Source organism: Gadus morhua, chromosome 22 (assembly GCF_902167405.1).
Source record: "Gadus morhua chromosome 22, gadMor3.0, whole genome shotgun sequence".
NCBI classification, from domain to species: domain Eukaryota; kingdom Metazoa; phylum Chordata; class Actinopteri; order Gadiformes; family Gadidae; genus Gadus; species Gadus morhua.
Window position 1 is genome coordinate 10684745 of NC_044069.1, and position 16633 is coordinate 10701377.

Below are 16633 nucleotides of genomic sequence, written 5' to 3' on the forward strand. Positions count from 1 at the left end.
GTGATAGAAAAGGTTAAACCGGTTTGAATTTCTTAATTTAAAATCACACAAAAAAGGTTTATGGGAGTTCAATACGTGAAAAAAAAAGATTTTATCTGCGGTTTCACGTGGTCTGTCTGAGTGTCCCGTTGTGTGGCGTTCCACGAAACAGGACGGGGGGGGGGGATAACACGTTGAGCGGTGCGGGCGAGACTGGACTTACCTTGTCGTAGAGGTTGCCGGGGTTACGGCGGTCGTCCTCGTCGCCGCTGTCCTCGGCTGGGGGGGTCTCGCGCTTGGAGTCGTCGCCCAGGTAGTGCTCGAACACGCTGGAGAAGGCCACCGCCGACAGCATGCACACCACGGGGGTCAGCGTCAGCATCAGACGCACCATCACGCCCGCAAAGTACACCGCGCTGATGGCGTACAGCGCCACTGGGGGGCGCCGGAGGCGGGGTGGGGGAGGGAGAGAACAAGAGTTAGAACGAGGCGAGGGAATGGGAGGAAGAATGGGGGAGAGAGACAGAAGGCGAGAGAGAAAGAAGGAGAGAGAGAGGAGACAGAAGGAGATAGAAGAGAGAGAGAGAGGCGACAGAAGGAGAGCGAGAGACAGAGCGAGACAGAGAAGGAGAGAGAGAGGATACACAGAAGGAGAGCGAGAGACAGAGCGAGACAGAGAGCGACAGAGAAGGATAGATAGAGGATACCCAGAAGGACAGAGAGGAGAGAGAGAGACAGACAGAGAGGGGGATAAATGAGGGTCAGGGACATAGAAGATGGTGGCTGAGCATTCAACAAAGATTGTGTAAACGGTGATGCGATACTGATTCTATTAGTCATTCTTCTAGGGTGGATGGCTGACAGCTCTTAACCCAAAGCGACTGCAACTAGTGTAACTGAGTTAATGTATCTAAATTAATAATTATCTTGAGAATTTTGACTAGGCCTTCATTCCTTAGACAAGATGGTATTTACAACCTCAATGCTTCATTCGAATTCAGTTGTAAAAGGCACACCGCGATCCCGACCAGAAATCAAACGCACAGCAACTTAAGCGTTGAAGGGCACGGTTATGAAAAATGACACCTCATTACCGGGAGATTATACGGCTTTTAGACATTTTCTCAGATATGTATTGAAATTGGACAGGAACTTCAGAGGATGGCGTCGAGTGACTCATCATCCATGAAGCAAATCATAAATAGTGCCACTCACATCAGCCAACCGATGTCATGAATATGGATCAAAGCCCAACACACACACAAACGGAGGGACTAGTACCGAACACCCGCTCGTCGTTGATGTTCTTGATGCAGAACCAGAGGCCGGCGGGGAAGGTGCAGACCAGGATGTGGAGGTCGAAGAAGAAGGAGACCCATGTGGTGGGCTGGTGCTCCGACACCGACGCGATGATGGGGATGTGGATCTTGGCGTACCTGGGGACCAAACAGAGAGAGAGATAGGGGGAGGGGGGTTCACGTTATTGACATGATGGCAATGTTGTTCAGGTCAACAACTGGGCCGATAAAGCGTCGGGAATTTGTACAAAACATTTGAACGCGGGAGTGAGAGAAATAATTCAAGGCCGCAGATGGGAAGATGGATGGGTTTACGCCATCAATTATCAATCCATATATTTACAGTACATACAAACACAGAGCGACGGATCAGTGAAGAGAAGGGGAGGCAAGACGGAGCGTGAGAAGTGGAGGCGAGACAGCAGACTGAGGGGGCGTCATGAAGGCCAGCGTGGACGATATAGAGCGGATGTAAGAGACAATTAAAGTGCAGTTTCCTGCACCCTGTTAAGCATCATGTGAGTGTATATCAGTGTGTCACTCTCCGCGTCTCCGTGTGTGTCTATCCACGTCTGTGTGTGTCTCTATCCATGTGTGTGTGTGCCTCTATCTGTATGTGCGTGTGTGTGTGCACGGTCACGTGTGTCTCTATCCGGGTTTATGTGAGTGTGTCTATCCGGGCCTGTGTGTGTGTGTGTGTGTGTGTCTATCCGAGCCCGTGTGTGTGTCTTTATCCGGGTCTGGGGTTGTGTTTGTCTCTCTGTCCGGGACTGTGTGTCTCTCTATCGGGGACTGTGTATCTCTCTTTCCGGGACTGTGTGTCTCTCTATCGGGGACTTAGTGTCTCTCTATCCGGGACTCTGTGTGTCTCCCTATCCGGGACTGTGTGTGTGTGTGTGTCTCTATCCGGGCATGTGCGTGTGTGTGTCTCCATCCATGTTCGTTCTGTGCACACATGTTCCAACGTTGGTTCACAGCGTTCCCTTTGTTGCACCCCGGCCCAAGTATTATTCACTCTTTAATATTTCTCTTTAAAGGCTGATTCGGGACCACATTCAAGAGAGAGAGAGAGTGATAGAGAGAGGAAGGGGGAGACAGAGAGGGAGCGAGAGAGCGAGAGATCAACGGCGCCTTAGTGCGCGGGAGGAACCTTTGCATGGCAAACGGTCTCAGGGTGGCAGAACTAAAGAGCAGCTGACACACTGGGGCGTAAGTGCTCAAAAGCCAAGGCTGAGGCAGACAGGGAGAAGTGCGAGAGAGAGGGGTCCATGGTGCGTATGTGTGTGTGTGTTTGTGTGTATGTTCGTGTTTGTGTGTGTGTGTGTGTGTACGTGTGTGTGCGCGTTCTTGTGTGCACGCGTTCGTGTATGTGCGCGTTCTTGTGTGCACGCGTTCGTGTTTGTACGCGTTCGTCTGTGCATGTGTGCGTGTGTGTGTATGTTTGCGTTTGTGTGTGCGTTCGTGTGTGTGTGCGTTCGCGTGAGTGTGCGTTCCCGTGAGTGTGCGTTCGCGTGTGCATTCGTGTGTGCATTCGCCTTTGCATTCGTGTGTGCATGCGTGTGTGCATTCGTGTGTGCATGCGTGTGCTTGTTTGTGTGTGCGAGGTTTGGAATTAAAAGGACGTAGCCGCCGGCAGCAGCTCAATCGCCTACCCCCTGAGTCGCTCCTGCCATACTGCGGATCAAATGAGATCCGACAACTGGGGGGACTCTCGCTGAGGAGTTGGGAGATCATGATTCATTTATCTTGTTATTCCGAGAGACGTTTTTATTTTTGCTCCGCACAGCTTCTCAGTTCCTTCCATGTAGTAAGTAGAAGAAAAAAAAGGCCACTGAACACCCCCTTGATCTGCGAATGCGGCAGGATCTCTGCCATTTAGTCTAAGTGAATACCCGACACGGTGGGGCCCTGCTCTGGAGCCCCACTACGGTGTGAAGGAGCCGCCACTCCGGGATAAAGTGTCTGGCCCCCCGACTGGGAGGTGGGGATAGGTGGAAGCCGCTGTCAGTCAACCACCTCCACCCACCCACCCAATCGACAACACCCATCTCCCGGTGGTCCGGGTGGGTGGAGCGGAGGCCTCCCGCGGAGAACACAGGCACGCCGGGTGGCCGTGGAACAGGAGCGAGCTCTCGGTCGGGGCTTACCCAGTGTCCCACAGAGAGTAGAAGCGGCCGCTCCACGGCGCGATGTGACCTACGGGAACAAACACAGATCAATACGGGCCCAGAGAGGGAGAGAGACACTAGGGCACAGAGACAGAGGCATCGTGTGAGAGAGAGAGAGAGACAGAGGCATCGTGTGAGAGAGACAGAGGCATCGAGAGAGAGAGAGACAGAGAGACAGAGAGACAGAGAGACAGAGAGAGAGAGAGAGGCATCGAGAGAGAGAGAGAGACATCGAGAGAGAGAGAGACAGAGACGGAGACAGAGACATCGTGTGAGAGAGAGAGAGAAAGAGGCATCGTGTGAGTGAGAGAGAGGCATCGAGAGAGAGAGAGAGAGAGAGAGAGAGAGAGAGAGAGAGAGAGAGAGAGAGAGAGACAGAGGCATCGAGAGAGAGAGAGACAGAGACAGAGAGAGAGAGTCACTAGGATAGCGAGACAGACAGACAGACAAAGAGAGAGACAAAGAGATAGGATAAGGGATGGGGGAGAGGGCGGGTGACAAGAGTGGGCTTAGATTGATTACAGATAGTGGCTGTTTTAACACAGCATACCCAAAAACACCATTGAAATCTATTCGTTTACTCCTTGTTTGCCTGAAATATGAGGTTATTTCAGGGAGCATCCCGGTTTCCGACTGAAGTGTAATGCAGTATATATCGTCTGTTTTAAAGTGTGTGTGTGGATCAACTTCAAACTCACTCACACTGTTCACTATCTAAACAATGCAAGAATTATGTATGATAGAAGCTGCCTCGGAAAAACGCCAGAATATAGTTCTGTTCTGTTGGTAGAGAACACTTTGATATATCTATTGATAATTTATAGCTGGCATAATATAAAAAGAAGGCTGGATAAAAAGAATGGACTTTTTTTTATTCATTTCAATTCATTTTTGGGGGCTTTTCGGCAAGCAGCCATATTTATCCTCGGCCAATTTGGCTCATCTGAAGAAAATGGAAAAGGGAGGGGGGGGTAAAATAAAGTACATATATTCTCCAGCTTGCCGCTAAATGGCGGGAACGCGAGGCACAGCCTGTACGTGAGAAGGAAACGCATCTCAACTGCAAATAAGACGGCGTCGGTAATTTCACTCATGCATGCAAATCGTTTTGCCTTTGATCGGGAATTTCAATTAGCAGTCCCGCGCTGGCCCGTCGCTCCGACTGACAGGTCCACCCCCCCCCCCCCCCCCCCCCCCCTCACACATTACCTTCGCTCGCGCCCGCACGCCAACTCAACTTAATTCAGAGCGGCGCCTATTTACAGTTACCGCGGTAACAGGGTCCCTGACAGGTCGGGATGAGTGGGTGGGATTAAGGTTATAAATCATTTTCAGCGACCGTATTTGGGGAACACCTGGGGGGGACATGGTAGGAAAAAAACTAAATAAAAACCAAACATGGTTTCATCCAATCGGGCGATAGCGTATGTGTGTGGTGATGCACGAGCCGGGGAGGGCGATGTCTGCGCCGTTTCCTCGCAGCAGGGGGTTCCGTTGCCATGGTAATATGCCTAGCTCTCCGTTTACTGGCACACACACACACACACACACACACACACACACACACACACACACACACTATCCGAGGGATGAATAAGATCACCTATGCACGGAGCCCGCTTCATCTATAAAATATGGGTATGTCTGAGGCCGTTATCTGCCCCCCGCCCCCCGCGTGCTCAGCCTGTAAACACGGCTCCCAGCGGAGCACCGCGTTAATCACACCGCTTGCTCGGCGCCTGGACCGAGCGGCCCGCTTTACGAAGGCCGCCGCCGCGACGCAACGAGGAGACGTGCATTATTCACCGAGACGATACCATCCTCGCCCAGGCAGGAGGCGTGACTTTAATATAGTCATCTCAATGATGTAATTTGTAATGTATATGTACAGTATATATGTACAGTATGTGTGTGTGTGTGTGTATGTGTGTGTGTGTGTGTGTGTGTGTGTGTGTGTGTGTGTGTGTGTGTGTGTGTGTGTGTATATATATATATAAACGAGCAGCAAATAAAGAGGATTCACGCCGTTTATGATTGGAAATCTGGGAGATAAGACGCACAGTTTTGTTTGTCCAAACCATATATTAGAGTTATATTCAGGACCTCGTCTCCAGCTGCAGTCGATGGATGTACACGTTATCTGATCGGATGTAAAAAATATTATAATTCTACCTAGCATCGCCGCGTGCATATGAATGAAAAACACACGGGTCGAGGCATTTTCAGACAAAGCCCTGGACACGAAGCGGGTTCGACTACGAGTGACAGGAAAATAGACTCATGTGTCACTATTGATGCAACTCTCTCTCTCTCCACGGGTGTTGCAAACCTCCAGGATACAAACACCAATACCCAAGTTCAGAACATTGGCCCGAACTCAAATCGACAACAACAAACCTCAGCCGTCGGCAAGCAAACACCGCCATGGTTACCATGTAATGTTTTGTTGGGGGCGGTGTGCATGTGTCTGAACAGTGACATGGGTGTGTTTGTGTGTGCGTGAGTGCAATGAGCTGGGATGGGGGGGAGGAGGGGGGGGGCCTGCTGACCTGTGTAGGTGAGGTAGATGACGGTGAGGAAGACTGCTCCCGCAGCCAGAGACACGCCCAAGAAGAAGAGGGTCTGGAACTCCTGCTTGGTGAGCCGGTCACGCAGGTACTGCAGGAAGGCATAGGCCTGCAGCAGCACAAACACACCTGGGAGGGGACACGCACACACACAGAGAAGTTAGATATCGATTTAAATACATTAATTCAGCTGCATTGGGTGAATTTGGAGGTGATTGAGAAGAGTTTCTCCGTTGAGCGTCGCTCCTTCTCCCTGCACTCATCCCGAGTCAATCCATCTGGCCGCTGCCCTTCCAAATTGGTCAGGATAATTGAGAGCAATGAGAGAGGAAGCTCATTGTTTTCACCAGCCTCCTCCTCATTCCACCACCGTCCCTGTTTGGCCCCCAGACATAAATGTGCCAGGGGCCGTAAATGTCAACTTCCAAGGCCAGGGGTCTGTCTATTTCCTGGAGAGCTGCCAAGGTGCTAAACTTTGCTATTGCTCCGTGTGTCACCAATCTAACTTTTGTCTGTCAAGCCTCCTGCCTGTATGTCGGCCAAACTGCCTGGCTGTCTGTCGGCCAGGCTACCTGTCTGTCTGTCTGTCTGTCTGTCTGTCAGCCAGTCTACCTGGCTGTCTGTCAACCTGTCTACGTTTCTGTTTGTCCATCTATTGGTCTGGGATAGTGTCTCTGTGGCTCCGAGGCACAAAAACAGACCCTTTTTCACTGAGTCCCCAGCCCTTCTCCAAACACATTCCTCCAGCATCCACCACCCACAGTGACTAAAACACAGGGGGCAGAGTTGATACGAGGAAACAAAGGAACATGCAGGGAGAGAAGGATAACGGTATATATAGAGAAATAGAAAAGAACTCTGGTATCCAAACTAGCAGGTTCCAGACACACACTGATTCAGAGGCAATACTCCAATGTGCCTGCTCATGAACAGATGAACACACACAGACTAGGGATGCACCGATGTATCGGACGAACATCGGTAACGGCCGATATTCGAGTTGTTGACTGCCATCGGCCTATCGGAAAATAGGATGACATACACCGATGGCAGTGGCCGATGTTTACATGTTTAATGATTCCTCCTCTTGAACAAACTGCATATCGCTGATCTTTCGCCGAGACAGTGAAATACTCCCACACGACCGACATTTTCTTTCACTTTTATTTGTAAACAAACCACACGTGCGCACGGTCGTATTACTCCGCAGGCGTCCTCGGTTGCTAAGTGACGTCAACGTCTTTGGCAAACATTTCTCAGCACTACGAGTAACAAATAAATTGTAAAAAGACACACCGTGTGAAGTAATTTTTTTTGTCAAAATTTCCATATGCTAAAGACGTGTCTAGTTCACCGTCATGCAGGCTGTGTTCAGTAAAATAAATAGCGATCTGTTTTCGGCGCATAGGCGTATCTGCCTAAGTCAAGGCGCAGTTGTTGAAATAAACAGATTGATTTCATACAAATCATAAAAGCCTCTCCCTGTGTCATTGTGTGTGCGTGTATACGAGGTGTGTGTCTGCGTGCGTGCGTGGGGGGTTAGGGTTTGTTTCCCTGGTACAACAGGGGGGAATAAATAACAAAAAAACCTCGGTGTCGCATATCGGCCAAAATTTTATTTTAAACATTGGTATCGGCCCAGAATTTCACAATCGGTGCATCCCTAACACAGACAGAGAGACACACAGAGACACACACACACACACACACACACACACACACAGGTAAACCAACAGAGCCGCATCCAAAACACGCACACATACAGTCTGTGAGCAGATGGGCCTGCATTTGAGAAACAATCTGAACGAGCCTTCATAAACCTCCCAATGAGGCTTGATCAGATAAACAGCTCTGCTCTCCCCATCTGAGAGAGAGAGCCACTACCTTCCCTAAGCCTCCATTTTTACTGCTCTTGATGTATCCCAGGAGGGAGGCATGCAGGGGTCTGCCCTTTCCGAGGCACATTGATTGATACTCTCCAAACTAGTCCCCATGCACTCCATCTCCACAAGCAAACAGGTGGTTCAACATCCATAACGTGCTACCTAGCATCCACAAACTTAATCCAAAGGGGTTCACTGTAGAAGAGGTGGCCGGGTCTGAGACCCCATCATGTCTTTAGGGCTGTGGCGATAACCGCAACTCCGCAAAAGCGTGTCATGTGACTCCTACCGCGGGGTGGCGATCGTCACTGTCGTCGCCGCAATTTCTTTATTGGAATTTTTGTATTTATTTTCACTGGTGACAGTTGCGCATCATGAACGATATGAAATATGAATTGTGGTTTTGTTATCATTATTGACTGTCTGCCAAACTATGTTCAAGGACTTTGAGAAACAAACTTCAGTTGCTCGTCGATTCAGCTTCGCACTAAAGGGGGAGGGACAGCCCATTAAACATATTTTGTGGGCCTCAGATTATTATTAATTGTGTACCATTCAATATATTACAAACACGGTACAGACAAAAAAAGACATTCATCAAGTGAACAGCTTGAGCTAAGTGCTTTCAGCTTTCTGCTTTCAACACACTTCGAGCGGCAATGCCCGTGCAGTGGACGGCCGGGGAAAAGTATCCGTTGCGTGTGGAACTAGGTCAATTGGCTCATTTTTTTAAATTTTGTGAATACATAGCTAATTTAGACATCAGACTGACAGACCAGACATTAGTTTAATCTCAAGCTGTATCTCGCACGGGAATGTGTGTTTTTACCAAGTCGTATATCTGTTACCATCGGAACTACGAGTCACGCGATGTAGCGCATTAGGCCTACCGAGATTAGTGGATATTATGCCCCAGGCAGAACGGCTGTTTGGTTTTCATTTGAGGAGCTACACAAGGAGAGGAGAGATATAATGAAATGGATGGCGACCATGACATTAACCTTTTTAATTATATAATTATATGAAAGAAGTGAAATGAAAGAATATGAAGGAATGACCCAGTTCAGAACTCTAGATCTGCATGGCGTGTATGGCGTGTATGGCGATGTCAGACACAAGAGCACACACAATTTGTCTGTTTTATATGGCTATATTGTAACATTTAGAGACATCTGTTTGAGGGAACAGCCAACACTGATACTATATGTTAAAAACAATAATGAATTAAGCATTTTAGAACTCAACTCTGCACATATGGCGATACCTACCCAGAAGAGTTTGTTTCAGACAGAAACAACACAAAAACCTGATGTTCGCCCTGATGATAACAGTTTGACGTTCAATATTCCCTCTTTGCTTCAAATCTCAAAAACTCATTGAGACTCAATTTATTTCAGATTAGGCTTGTTTACACACGAGTGCCACATGAATTTCCTTGATATAACGCATAAAATGCGATGAATATCTATATCAGCGATCTAATAGGGTGTGAAATATTGTCCAATGCCCAGACTTTAGAACAAGGCTAATCTCAAAGAAAACCTTCCTTTTTCAACAAACTGTTTCGTTTTCCAAGTGAACATCGACAAAGTAAAATCACACTTCCATCTAAATGTTCTTTAACCTTTTGAATGATATATTTAGAAGAGGAATGAACGAACAATATCCAAGCTGTTGAGAGCTCTAGCCATACAATGCGTGCATGGCAATGTGAGGCGAGGTGATTCACTACCAGCGAAGTGCTTCTGGAGAAGCTGGGTTAAGATGGTGAGGCATGGTTTAGATAATGAGGCATGGTTTAGGTGGTGAAGCCGGGTTTAGATGGGGAAGCATGGTTTGGGTGGCGGGAACCGCATGCTTCGCAGACAATTCATTTAGTGTGACTGGTTATGAGGTACAATAAATGGCCCCATTCCATACCATTGAGAAGCCATCGTTCAAAGTCCTGCTACAGGCTTTTGATAAACAAGATAATACTATTTTTAGAGGTGGGGGGGATGGCGGTAAACCGCCAACATACACTCCAATTTCACCGCGGTAAGTCAAAATCCATACTGTCGCAGCCTTACCCGTCTTCCTTGTCATTTCGGGGCCGCCTACTGGTGAGTCACACCATTAGTTATCATTAGTTATCCGGATTCAAATGCCACTCAAAAAAGTACTTTATTAATAAGAGCTCTGCTTGGCTTGCAACACAAATACAAGACAGTCAGTGGACGAATCCCCACGATCGGGGCTTTGAGTCCCACTAGGCAACCTCCATCTCACCCAAAGAGGTATGAAATACAACACAAACGTGGGCCTTGAATTGCATGAGCTGAATCAGTTGGATTTAGAAGGCAATAAGCAAAGAATCTTCACAATCGGAGAACCGCTTTGTAAAGGTCCTCAACGCTTGAAGTACACTTCAGTATTGAAATAGGCTTCAGTACTGGAATAAAAGTCTTTATAATAAAAATATAAACAGAGCCTACCTGCAGCGGCCATGTGTTCACTGGTCCTGATTGGCTGGAAGCCCACAAAGGGGATCTGCATCGACAGCACCAGGCCAATGATGTAGAACGTACTGTAAGCTGAGAGGAGGGAGGAGGCAGGGAGCACAGTTAGAAACAAGAAGGGAGTTTTGAGTCTTGACACAAAAAAAGAAAAAATTAAGACATGAGAGGAAAACAAAATACGAAAACACAGAAACAATTAAATTAGCTAGCTTCTTGCTTTATTGTCCAGCAGCAGTCTAGTTTTTTCAGCATGGAGAAAATCCGCTCAGCAGCTGTATTTAAACGCCATTGATTTTCCTCCCCCTCCTCAAACGCAGAGATTCAGGGTAAAGTGTAAACACGAAACAGCTTATCTAAAGTCATTTGCAGGGTAAATGGCGACTGAAGCTGAAGGGATAGGTTGACTCCCCGTTGCCGCAGCAACGTTGGGTGTTGCAGGAGGGGGGGGGGGGGGGCGTTTTGGGGTTGGTTGTCATATGCACCTAACCACCAGATGCTCTTATTAAAACATTTCACCCGCTCTCTTGCGGGAAGCGACAGGTGCCGTGTGGTTATCTCTCTAGCGTCTGCGGTTGACTGAGCAGGGATGGATGAAGAGCAGGCCACAGTGCTCAAGCCATGTTGGGTTTTCATTAAAACACTAATACACGCCGACGTCTTCAAGCGACACTTAATTTGGCATCTCTTATCTTTGCGTTGTGTGGATAGACCGCCGGTAACCCTAAACATGGACGCCAGATTGTACGAGACAAACCCACAATATTGACTTTTGAAATGAGCTATGTGCACCTGGTTAGCGATAGATCACACAATGTGATTCATATGCGGGAAATGCTTGATTTGGTTTTGATTGAGTTTTTAATTAGAAATGAAAATGCATGCCGTGATTAAGGATGGGGCCAGATAATTTGTAAGAATGAATAATTAAGATAGTCCATGAACTGCTGAAATTGGTAAAGGCTAGAATAAGATAAAGGCTAGTATAAGATAGATCGGTTCAGGGAATTTGGCAACGAGTCACAGTTCACTAAATGAAACTATCCAAAGAATCCCACACCTCCTTCCAAAGCCATATGACTCTGGTCATGAGCAATGAGTGCCCAGGCAGAGTGCGGGCAGATAGCCAGTAGGTAGACAGGTGAGCCATCCAATGTTTTCAGTTTATCCCCACTGCATTTTTTTTTATTGATCGGTGTCTAGAAAGAGAATTTCAACAAATTACAAAATATGCTTTTAAAAATAAACTGCCTTCCCGACCTTAAAAGGAACTTGAGCCATTACATCAGGCTCAGGGTTTTGTTTATATTGCTTCTTTATCTGGCAAGTTGCGGCAACACTTTCTTGGCTGACAATGCGCCGCAGACACTAAAGCTGGGTCACGGGCAGGGCAGGTCAACGCAAGCCCCGATGTTAAGAAGCGTGGGATTGTCTGCCAAAGCCAGTGTAGTTTGGACTTGTTTGTTTCTCGGGTTTGTACAGAACATAAAAAACAAATGAGTGGGACTGAAGAGAACCCGAGGTGATTCAGGACGTGGCTGTGTGTTAACGAGGCCTGGACCGCACAGACTACAGTCAGTCAATACAGACGGATCTCCCGTCAGAGGCCCTCGGCGGTTTCCAACTCATACTAACTTTTTTTATGTGCGCCAAGCGTATAATGCTCAAATTGAGGGAGCATTCGAGAGAATTTGTGTATGGTCCCCAGAAGATTAATACATTTATCTATATCCATAAATCTAGATATTTGTTTACATAACTCTATACCTCTATGTATATCCATCTATCTTTTCTTTATTTTTTTAAGTTTTATTTTCGCATTTTTATGCTTTATTATAAAGTGAGATAGAGAGGAAGGTATGGGAGATAGAGGGGAGGACATGCAGCAAAGGACCGCGGGCAGTATTCAAACCCGGGTTACTGCGATCAGGGCTGAGCCTATATGGTACTTGCTCTACCCTGTGAGCCACCGGGGCGCCCCCCATCTTTTTTGATCCATCCCTATATTGATGGATCCGTCTATCTAGATCTTTGTTGACATATCTCTTCATCTATGCATCTTTATTTTTCATCCATCACTATAATTATCGATATATCCTTTTTACACAGATCTATACCCCAGCTCTATAATTATAACAGAACCACTGCAGCTCGTGGTGCTTCCACACTATAAAGTGGTGTCAAGTGGAAGCAGATGGCCGCGGCTCCCTCCTTCCGCGGTGCGCCGGCAAATGGACGGCTGACTCGATGGATGATGAAGGCGTTTAGAGGGGAACGTGGCCACCAGCGCCCCGACGACGGACCGCCCCCAGGGGCGGTGTGAGGGGTTCGCGGCGGCTTTGGAACAAGGGGTTGAGACACTACCCCAAGCCGCAGTCAGCACACGAGACACTGTTTGTATCCAGGGTTATTTATGGGATACATTTCTGCGCAGAAATGTATGACCGAATGAGGGACAGCCAGAAACAACGAGAGAATGTCGATGGATATTCTTTGGGTTTTTACAGTTGTGCTATAAATTTCACAAGCATAAAGGGAGGTGTGTGTAAGTGCGCGTGTGTGTGTGTGTGCGTGTGCTGGGCTCACCAATGTAGACTCTTCGGCTGTAGCGCTGCATCAGAAGCAGCACAAACACGTGCAGCGGAATCAGGTTGATGATGAAAACATAGCCTCCCCATGCAGAGACCTGAAAACACACACACACACACACACGTGAACGAAATTCTTTGCTAGCACCGAGCATGGCTGGAAATCAGCAGAATGAATTGATTGTATTAATCATCCCCTTCTCACTGGCTATAATGGACAAGACCCTGAATTCCCTGATATTTGAGGGCCCAGGGCGCCGTCTCCCGCTGAGAAAGAAAAGCCAATGAAAAAATAATATCTAGACGGCAAGCCAAAAAATCATTATGAAACCGGCATTTTCAATTCAACACAATTCAATACTATGAAAGGAATTGTAAACGAAAGGGCAAAACACATCAGCCCACACCCACACAGAGACCCAGAGGACCTTAAGAGACACACGGAATGAGGAATCCTTCGTGGCAGGCACACATAAATGCTGCGGCCTGAATCCGCACGTACGGACCGACGGACGGGCGGACGACGTGCAGGCGGCACAGACATACAACAGGACTTAAGCCCTGGGCACAAAGCAAATGCTAAGAGGCAGTGGTAGACAAATGCTGCCAGCTATGCACCCACACACAGACATCAGCACCGACACATACACCACCAAGTTTCCAGCTCAACCACTCGAGTGTATAAACCAGCAGCTAAAACTTAATTGACATATATAGCGCTCTATAAAAACCCAGAGCCCATGTCCCTTTACACAGCGGGACTAAAAGCCTAACACGCACCGATAACTTTAAAAGCTCTGTATAAAATCTATGCCACCAGTGCCGTATGGACTTCACAGCACCAGGTGTAGCCGACTTGGAGGGGAATTAAATAAATAAATATACACCCAGAAAAACCTGCTCAAAAAGGTTTGGAAAGGACACGAAGACACCGATGGAAACGCGCAGGAAAAAAAGAGGAGGCATGGGATGAGAAAGACGCAATATCAAGGCAACATACTGAAGCAGAGCTGGGCCACAGCAGGAGGAAGGTAGGTGGGTTGACGGAGAGACCGGGAGGGAGAACAGAGATTCTCTCACACAAAGAGACACACGCACACAGATTGAGTTGTAAACATATCCCAGGGAGAGCCAGAGGAGAGAAAACTAATAAAAACTATAAACCATGCTGAACCTGTTCATTGGATAGTTTCATTATAAGAGAGAGCGAGAGGGAGAGAGCGAGAGAGGGAGAGAGGGAGAGAGCGAGAGAGAGATCCAAATAAGTGGTGAGGTGTAATTATCTTTCGGGAGTCATTTGCACCCCCTTCTCTCAGACGACGACAACCAATTAGTAGCATTTGAAGCGTAGCTTGGATGAATACCGCAGATGAGTTCCATATGAGGCTCCTCTCCGTGTCGACTCGTTGGCCTCTCTTCTTAGAGCTAATTGAAAACTCGGGCGATTTAAATAAAAGATGGAATAGGAAAATAACTAATATTAAAAAACTGTTTCGGTAATATTCCGATATAGTTCCTTCCAAACACTGCACAAGGTGACCTGGTTTGCTGATGTCTTTACACTTCTGAGCTCTGAAGCTCCCAGCTGGCGTAAAAAGAATCCGATCGGTTGCTATCCGGAATAGGCAGCAGGAGTGAAAACAAAAAAAGGTACCAAGCAGAGTATATATTTTTCGTTTTTTCTTTTTAAACACGTAGTACATCTCCAGCAACAGACTTCAATCTCCGCCTGTGTGTGTGTGTGTGTGTTTGTGCGCGCATGTGTGTGTGGGTACGTGGCGGTGTGCCCATGTGTGTGCGCGCGGGCATACATAACAGTTATGCAGGCAGTGATGGCCCTTTTACTCCTCCACTGCCGGGGGAGTTGATCCTGCCGCATTCAGAGAGAGAGCAGGCATGTTGGCGAGATAGCGCCGGAGACGCCTGGCACGAAGCTGGGACCGGAGGCCCCGGTGGCGGGTGGGGTCGCTCCATCCCCAGGAAGACTTGCGTCATCCACGGGGGAGAAGGAGAGCTCTGAGCAGGAAGACTGAAGTTGCATGTTTGAAGAAAAATGGTCATTTATGTTTTGGATGGAAGAGGGACAGACCACACACACCGAAGAGACTGACTGCCAGACGAGGTTATCGGAAACGTACGTTTTCAACTGTGTTGTGCGTTTCCTTGAGTTGTGCACACTCTGCCAAACACAATGAGAGAAAGGACTGAGGGACATATTCTCTGGGCTACTTTATAAAAAACGAAATAAACATAAAACACAAACACAAAATACACGAATTGATCACGGTTTAAGGCCTCCCAAGAACACTTAAAGGTGCATTCTGTTGCACCACTAGGCTGTGGATAACCACACACTATATATAGAGCAACCCAAACCAAATCCCTTCAGTGGGAGCAGCAATCGCAGCAACCCCAATTTCACTAGCCGGGGCGCTACGGCTTTATTCTAATTTCCGGTTACGCTTGAAACGCGATTTGCAGTTTACGCTGTAAATAATGTAGGATGGAGGTTACCGAAATAGACCAAACAAAGGCGCACGTTGGCCCAGTGTCAGGCAAATGTGTCATCCATGCCAATATCGGGAGCTCGGAATAAGTTGCATGGAGTTCTAGTTACAGTTTCCATTATCTAAACCAATCGCTTGTGTTCGGAAACCGCTGAGAGTAGGCTACACTGCAGGGGGAGGGGGGGTACATTCAATTCCCTCATCACCTAACTCAGCAGACGCTCTCTGTGTCCCGCTCATACAAGCAGCAGTCAATAAGCAGGCGATGTACACTGGTGAGGGACAAAGTGCTATGGGGTCGGGCTCCGTCGGAAAAAACAACAAAGAAGGTAACCCTGTGTGTGTCTGTGGGTGTTTGTTTGGGTGTGTGTGTGTGTGGGGGGGGGGTGTGTGTGTGTGTGTGTATAAAGGAAAAGGCTCCATCTCCAGCTATGGTTAAGTCTGTTTGACCTCGGCAGCCGACTGCGGAGCGGAGGCTGGCGGCCGTCCGCCAAGGGCAGGACCCAGACATGATGTGGAGCAGTGTTCTGGCACTATCTCGCTCCACGCTGTCCTTATCTGATGGCCACGGGGCTGCTGGGAAAAAAACACTGGGTCCATATATGTGTATTAACCTGTGTGCGGTACTCGAAGAAAGAACAGAGATGTCTTTAGGGCTGTGTGTGCGTGTGTCTGTACACGCGTGTGTATACGGGCGCGTGTGTGTACGTGCGTGTGTGCATGAGCACACTGTAACAGAAGCAGTATAGAGAACCGTGTGTTATCTGCCTGTTTGCATCCAGAGTTTTGTGTTGGCAGTATGTGGGTCTCACAGTCACGTACGCTGTGTCTTCATTTCTCATCAAGGAACACAAGTCCCCGCCGTACATGAGAAAACTATGGCACTCATGAAACAAAGTGGCTCTGATTGGAAGCAACTTTGTTCACAAGCTTAGGCTCTAAGGGGCATGGGGATGCTCCATGTCGCAATCAAAATAATTATTTTCTATATTGGAGGATTCAATGAGGTTAATCGTTCAAACAATTTTGTTCCAAGCTTAAATTTGGAAGGAAAAAACCTTGAATTAGGCTTCTTTCAGGTTTTGTGGCATCCCTAGTTTTTGTGATAGAAACCTCTGCCTCTCTATTCAGCAGAGCATACACCCCCG

At 47.8% G+C, this 16633-nt stretch overlaps 1 protein-coding gene across 1 annotated transcript in view; it reads right to left on the reverse strand.

Moving 5' to 3' along the window:
• Positions 1–16633, reverse strand: part of LOC115535710 (dolichyl-diphosphooligosaccharide--protein glycosyltransferase subunit STT3B) — a 119620-nt gene that overhangs the window by 11547 nt on the left and 91440 nt on the right. The window contains exons 5-10 of the mRNA XM_030347132.1: positions 12977–13076; positions 10370–10468; positions 5995–6141; positions 3425–3473; positions 1261–1415; positions 203–414 (exon numbers count right to left, since the gene is read on the reverse strand). Coding sequence (XP_030202992.1) covers positions 203–414; positions 1261–1415; positions 3425–3473; positions 5995–6141; positions 10370–10468; positions 12977–13076 — 762 coding nt within the window. The remainder of the gene's footprint in view (positions 1–202; positions 415–1260; positions 1416–3424; positions 3474–5994; positions 6142–10369; positions 10469–12976; positions 13077–16633) is intronic.